At 38.8% G+C, this 7,688-nt stretch overlaps 1 protein-coding gene across 1 annotated transcript in view; it reads left to right on the forward strand.

Moving 5' to 3' along the window:
• LOC136754664 (receptor-type tyrosine-protein phosphatase epsilon) overlaps positions 1-6,988 on the forward strand; it is a 29,663-nt gene extending 22,675 nt beyond the window's left edge. The window contains exons 20-26 of the mRNA XM_066710694.1: positions 61-160; positions 1,501-1,580; positions 2,044-2,178; positions 2,312-2,437; positions 2,891-3,036; positions 5,762-5,897; positions 6,736-6,988. Coding sequence (XP_066566791.1) covers positions 61-160; positions 1,501-1,580; positions 2,044-2,178; positions 2,312-2,437; positions 2,891-3,036; positions 5,762-5,897; positions 6,736-6,786 — 774 coding nt within the window. The 3' untranslated portion in view covers positions 6,787-6,988. The remainder of the gene's footprint in view (positions 1-60; positions 161-1,500; positions 1,581-2,043; positions 2,179-2,311; positions 2,438-2,890; positions 3,037-5,761; positions 5,898-6,735) is intronic.
• Positions 6,989-7,688: the final 700 nt, after the last annotated feature.

Here is a 7,688-nt window from a genome sequence, read left to right on the forward strand (position 1 = left end):
GTTCCCAAGACAAAACTTTTACTTAGAATCAAAATGCATTCTGTTGTGTTTATTTCGCAGGCATTGAAAAGGTTATCAGCTCTGCACTTGGCCGCCCCACACTGCACGGCCCTGAAACCTACTAATCAATCCAAGAACAGGGACATCAGCATTTTACCAGGTGTGAAAAACACAACATGCTGAAGAAAGTTGAGTTCCAATCAGCACAGCTCTCCATTTTTATCAGCAGCTTTATTTTGGATGTCTGTTTTAGTTCCTTCTTTCTCATTTCCTGTTTTCTGCCTGTACATATTGCCAGCTGAGAACCACACCACTTATGTGTCAATTTCTATAGCTGTGTTCTCTGTTCACTGATTTCTATCTGCTACTTCTGTTGACATAAAGTGTGCCATTGCATATATGCTATATATGTTAAGATCGTGCAGCATGCCAATGGTTTTCTGTCTTTCTTCTTTGCTTAGCCATTTTGAGATGCTAAAACCAATGGTCGCAATAGACAAGTAACTGTCCATGTGTCTATGCACACATTGGGACATTTGGTATGTGTTGTATCCCACGCTGTAGTGAACAATTCACTGAGAAAATTCAAATGCATTTGCATAAGTTCCCATGTACAAAACTAACGCTATTTTTAAAATGATAATATTATCATAATTCCCACTTTCCAAATATTCCTCATGTTTTAGTAAAATCGGCTAAAATCATTTTGAAATGGATACATTAATGTGATATTTGGACAGATTGAATGTTTTCTAACAAGCAGGATATCATTTTTGTTCCAGATTTTTGGCTAAATGAAGCGAGCAGGTATTACTAATGAGTGATTTGCATGTAATTATGGCCTATTTTTAATAAACATCTTTTCCAGCAGATTTGTAATTATGACAGCTTAATTTTGCTTGTTAATATTGGCAGCGCTTCAGAGTGTGATGGTTGCCTTGGTCGCTATTATTAGGCAGTAAATTACTGATTGATTCGTTTTTATGAAAGGTGGCATAGAAATGAGGTTCCTTCATTTCAAATCAGTATGCTGTTCAAGCATAAATATTTTGACTGAGACTTTGACTGGTGAACAGGAAACAGTAATTAGTATGAACTGATCTTAAATTACTTATTTTTTAATAAAACTAAGGGTGATAAATAATACCTAAATACATACATACAAACATACAAATGTCCTGTTCAACATAAACTCAGATTGGACTTGTCATGTCAATGTGGTATTTTACTAATAGTCTTCTGTGTGACCACCTGCATGAGACCTAGAGCTAAGTTACCCGACACAGATACACTAGTGCATCACTATTGTGAGTTTTGAGGTTTTGCTGGTGAATTATGGCCATTATCTGGTCAAGGCTGCAAACTTTAGCATTGTCTCTTCTGTTGTTTTTTGCACATCTGTATTTCAAGCAAGACTATCAATATTTTTGGCCATTTCTAGACCTTGTTGATGATAAAGAGATAAAAGTTGTGTGGTTCTGACCACTTCCTCTTCCCCAGCCGATGACGTTCGTTGCCCTCTTATGTCTGTCACTGGTCCTGACGGGTCTCCAGGTTACATCAATGCAGTGTTTGCAGATGTGAGTCAATACCTCTTCACTTATAACATTGCTATTACAACATTGCAGAAGTTCACAACTCCAATTCAGTCTTGGAGTGAGTGATTCAGGGGGTGGCTGGTTTGGAAGCAGGGGGTTAAAGAGGTGAAACTGAGCTAGGCGAACTCTCACGAGATTGCTTGGGATCTAGGGGGTGTGATCTCTAGGCCAAAGCATAACAACAATGGCTATTGCTTAGATCAGTGTTTGTAATGGTCAGGTTCAAGATAAGAACATAAGGAAGTTTACAAGTGAGAGGAGGCCATTCGACCCATCGTGCTCGTTTGGTGTCCATTAATAACTGAGTGATCCAAGGATCATATCCAGTCTATTTTTAAATGTTCCCTAACTTTCAGCTTCTACCACATCGCTGGGGATGTTGTTCCAGATTGTGACGCCTCTCTGTTTGAGACATTTTTCTAACAGAATGTTAATTGCTTTTCAGGGCTTTATAAAGAAGAATAGATTTATCATCACACAGCTCCCTCTAAAGGCAACAGTCATTGATTTCTGGTCACTGGTTTATGACTACAAATGTTCAACTGTGGTTATAATGGACAAATCCAAGCACAAAGATGAGGTAAAAAGATCAGTATATTCAAATATTAATGAGAGAATAAGAGAGGCTGTCAATGTTATAATGAATAATGATAAGATTGCTTTTTTGTTGTTCTGTTTCTCACAATTATGTTTGTTTGTTTTGTCAAAACTAGACTTTTCCAGTATTCTGGCCCCGTTCTGCAGTTTGTACGCATGGGCCCTTCAGTATCAGTCTCTGTAAGGAGGACCAGAAGGATGGCTTCACTTCCAGAAGTCTAAAGCTCAGTCACACCAAACAGGTGAGCTCATGACTGAAATATGCTTTACAGGACAGTAGCTGCAGTAATGTCAGCTGCAATACAATACTGTTAAAATGAGGAGAAGGAGAGACTGAATTTAATACTCCTGATTCACAGCAGTCTTGGCCTTATGTGTTTGTGTGTTTGTCAGTGAAATATTAATATTCCAAAAGAGCAATCCTGATGAAAACAATAGTCTGACAATCATGCATGCACACGAGCAATAAATCCAGCACCCGCTTCAATTATCTCTCTTCCTCACAAGTAAAATGGGTGTCTCCAAGGACCCCAGATGTGTGTCATTAAAAAGTGCTCAACACCATTAAAATGCGTGCACAAAACGAATACTAAATGATGTTAATCAGAATCACAGCAGAATGCTTACCTGTTCTTTTTGTCTCGTCGTGTGTGTGTGTGTGTGTGTGTGTGTGTGTGTGTGTGTGTGTGCTTTAGAGGATGGAGAGTACACTGCAAATAAACATGTTCCAGCTGGACAACTGGCCTGAAGGAGACACTGTGCCTAAGACAACAGACACCATCATCAGATTGTGTATTGAGGCAGGACAAAGCCAAGACTCTCCTATTGTAGTCATGTGCAGGTCAGCTCCTCACACCTCAAGCTCACCATAATGATCTCAACCACTATGAGCGCCTTTACATATATATACACTCACCTAAAGAATTATTAGGAACACCTGTTCAATTTCTCATTAATGCAATTATCTAACCAACCAATCACATGGCAGTTGCTTCAATGCATTTAGGGGTGTGGTCCTGGTCAAGACAATCTCCTGAACTCCAAACTGAATGTCTGAATGGGAAAGAAAGGTGATTTAAGCAATTTTGAGCGTGGCATGGTTGTTGGTGCCAGACGGGCCGGTCTGAGTATTTCACAATCTGCTCAGTTACTGGGATTTTCACACACAACCATTTCTAGGATTTACAAAGAATGGTGTGAAAAGGGAAAAACATCCAGTATGCGGCAGTCCTGTGGGCAAAAATGCCTTGTTGATGCTAGAGGTCAGAGGAGAATGGGCCGACTGATTCAAGCTGATAGAAGAGCAACTTTGACTGAAATAACCACTCGTTACAACCGAGGTATGCAGCAAAGCATACACGTACAACCTTGAGGCGGATGGGCTACAACAGCAGAAGACCCCACCGGGTACCACTCATCTCCACTACAAATAGGAAAAAGAGGCTACAATTTGCACAAGCTCACCAAAATTGGACAGTTGAAGACTGGAAAAATGTTGCCTGGTCTGATGAGTCTCGATTTCTGTTGAGACATTCAGATGGTAGAGTCAGAATTTGGCGTAAACAGAATGAGAACATGGATCCATCATGCCTTGTTACCACTGTGCAGGCTGGTGGTGGTGGTGTAATGGTGTGGGGGATGTTTTCTTGGCACACTTTAGGCCCCTTAGTGCCAATTGGGCATCGTTTAAATGCCACGGCCTACCTGAGCATTGTTTCTGACCATGTCCATCCCTTTATGACCACCATGTACCCATCCTCTGATGGCTACTTTCAGCAGGATAATGCACCATGTCACAAAGGTCGAATCATTTCAAATTGGTTTCTTGAATATGACAATGAGTTCACTGTACTAAACTGGCCCCCACAGTCACCAGATCTCAACCCAATAGAGCATCTTTGGGATGTGGTGGAACGGGAGCTTCGTGCCCTGGATGTGCATCCCACAAATCTCCATCAACTGCAAGATGCTATCCTATCAATATGGTCCAACATTTCTAAAGAATGCTTTCAGCACCTTGTTGAATCAATGCCACGTAGAATTAAGGCAGTTCTGAAGGCGAAAGGGGGTCAAACACAGTATTAGTATGGTGTTCCTAATAATCCTTTAGGTGAGTGTATATGTATATGGTTTCTGATGCAAAACTTGGAATTTGTGTAATTTCTGCACCATCTTTCAAGCAAAAACAGAATGAGTATTATTGTGTGATAAACAAAAAGTTCTCAAAATGGCGTGAACTCAATACTGTGCTGATTATCACCTAGAACAGAATTCGAATTTTTAAGTCATACAGGACACTAAACTGACATATTTTACTATTTCCCCACCACATTGAAATGTACATATGTTTTTTGGTGCTATATATACACACACATAAACATTAGAGTAACCACAGTCAATAGTTTTACCAGACAGCAAGAATATGCTGTGGGTTTCATACAATGTCATGTTTTTTTGCTGATTTGGTGCAAAATGAATATATAAATAACAGAACTGCTTCACAAATGCAAAATGCAAATCTGAGGGGTGCAGTTGCACAATGTTCATTCTCAATGAGCTGCCTCATAGCCCTTTGTCTCTGACCTGGTATAGTGGTTTAGAGAACAAGATCCCAGTCATGTTTGTTTTGCAAGTGTTAACAGTGATTGACAGCGTTTGGTTCCCATTGTGTATGATCCCCTGACATTTTCATACCAGTCAATTATAATGAAGGGCCAGGCTTGACATTTGGAAAGCAATTGGGAGTTTCTGATTCATACTCCCTCTTGAAATACAGACTAAAACCACTCGCCTGCTAGGTTTCCTAAATGAGCTGAAAGGGTCGAGTCTTCTGCTACGCTTGTTAAACTAAGTTGCACAAAGCAGGGCTACATGCATTAATTCAACTTCTTTCAAAGTTTGCAGTGTTTTAACTATTGCTCCAGGCTCTCAATTAATTACACTTGCCATCAATGGTACTAAATGGTCTCCGTGCAATAATCACATTTTCTGTTTAATTGCGTTCATTTTGTCCTCAAAAAACCTTAAAATGTATCAGCAGGATAATTGCATATAGTCTGTTATAGTTTCTCTGCATTTAACATAGTTTTTTGTGCGTTGTTGTGTACACATTTAGACTATATTGATTATAATCAATGTAGTCTAAATGTGTACACAACACAGCACAAAAAACTATGTTAAATGCAGGGAAACTATAACAGTCTTTATGCAATTATATTGAGTATATCGTCTGCACATACAGACACATAATGCCTTTTAACGGCATGGAAAATGTGTAACATATGATTTATATGATTGTTTGCTTGTACATTGGAGAAAATGCTTCCCTTAGGAGTCCAAAAGTGTATTTTTCTCTGTGTGTAATTTATACAGCCCTTGTTCTCAAGCTGTCCATTTAGTATCGCTTCAAGATTGCCTTTGAATCACTTCTAAGTTCCAAATTAAACTCATATTGGATTCAAATGGGGTATATATATATATATGGGAGACTGTAGATAATGAAGATAAAAGGGATGTATGGGGAGGTACAGATACACCACAGTAACATGCCGACTGATTCCCCACAGGGACGGGGCCTGTCGTTCCGGGCTTTTCTGTGTGGCCAGTGTGGTTTGGGAGCAGCTGCAGGCAGAAGGACAGGTGGATGTGTTTCAGAGCTTAAAGACTCTGCACAGGGCCCGGCCTCAACTCGTCAAGGATATGGTAAGCCTCTGTTTAGCCCATGGCTTAGGGTGAGGGTTCAAGGTTAAGGTCTTGGCCAGGAGTGACCAACCCTGTTCCTGGAGATACATTTAAATAAAGCATTTAATAGTGTATATATATATATATATATATAAATAGGACAAATACAAGATTGTCATGAGGTTTTTAAGGTCCATAGTTTAAAAGGAAGGGTGTGTAAAAAAACTAAGAAAAACTATATATATATATATATATATATATATATAGTGGCACAGTGGGGGGGGTTGATTTAGGTACAAGCAGGTTGTATGGGTGCTTGCAAGTAGGAGAAGTACCCCTGAGGCTGTGGTTCTTTTAAAACAGAAGTCAAAGGGTCGTTGTCATTGTTCTTCTTTTCCTGTTTTTATGCTGCTACTCAGCTGCCCTCCTTGTCCCTGTCCACAATGGGTTTGAGACAAAGAACTAAATGTTTGGGTCCTCCCTTTTATGCAGGCAGCCCTCAGACACATGTTCCTGGTGGTGGGTCAGCTGAATGCTGGAGTAGGTCAGCTGACAGGAAGTTGAGTGCTGGGGTTTGTGGGCAATGTAGTTTTTTTTCTGTGTTTGTAGGCCTAGCAGCCAAAAAATGAAAGACATGTGCAGGGATATATCTGTCTTATTTCTTCTATAACCCTGCCCCACACTGTGTTACTATATATATATATATATATATATATATATATATATAGGTAGATAGATAGATAGATAGATAGATAGATAGATAGATAGATAGAGAGTGAGAGAGTAAGAGATAGAGAGAGATATGTTTTATATATATATTAATGTATTCATAGATTTATTTGTTTTCTTTTCCCCACAGGATCAATATATTTTCTGCTACAACATTGCAGCAAATTGCATAGACCCTTAAAAATCTGGTCCACCATTGCAGTAAATCACTTCTGTTCACCAATGTTTTAAGACAAAGCATGAATTACTTATTTTCACATGTGTATATGAATAATAAAATAAAGTTGAAAAAACTATGCAATGTATTGTGCATGGGAGATTAGCATTTCTAAAAAAAGAAAATAAAACTTGAATACTTTTTTATTAGTTTTAGTATTTTACATCATCAAAAAATAAAAACATTCAAAATTGTAATGCTTTTGATTTTTTTTTTTTAAATTCCATTCTAAAATCTCTAACATTAAAATCATAATTGATACAAAAAACAAAAATTCTGAGTGAATTCAAAATAAACATGTGCATCAAAGCAATCAATGTGTCAATATGGCAAACTGCCAAAAGAACAATTTAACAAAACAGTCTAATACATTGAAATTAACGGGAAATGCATCAGATAAAACAGACAGAACATCAAAGGAGCAAAAACAAAACAATCTGATGAATTTAAAGGAATAAGAATGGTCAATGCATTAGACAAAAAACAAAACAAAACCACCAGTCAATCAAAACAAAAAAATCAAGTGTATTTTAAAACAGATCTTTCTATTAAAAACTGTTAAAACACAAGTAAAAGCACATTCAATTAAAAACACTTGGACTAGGGCTCCAGCAGGGGGAGTATCTGTCCTCGGAGGTGGTATCCCAGCATGGGATTTTGAGCTCTGATATTCCAGTTCTTAAAGGCTTCCTCCTTGCCCCTCTGATGGATCTCCAGATTGACATGATCTCTCACTAGGGTCATGCCCCTCTGTGCGATGGTCTTTGGATCCAGCTCCTGCTTATTGAACAAGCAGATGTTCCATCCCTCGCACAGGGCCTGTTTCACCGCGCAGACGACACGCCACCAGCACCTCAGAGGTATAG

This window comes from Amia ocellicauda, chromosome 8 (assembly GCF_036373705.1).
Source record: "Amia ocellicauda isolate fAmiCal2 chromosome 8, fAmiCal2.hap1, whole genome shotgun sequence".
Lineage (NCBI taxonomy): Eukaryota > Metazoa > Chordata > Actinopteri > Amiiformes > Amiidae > Amia > Amia ocellicauda.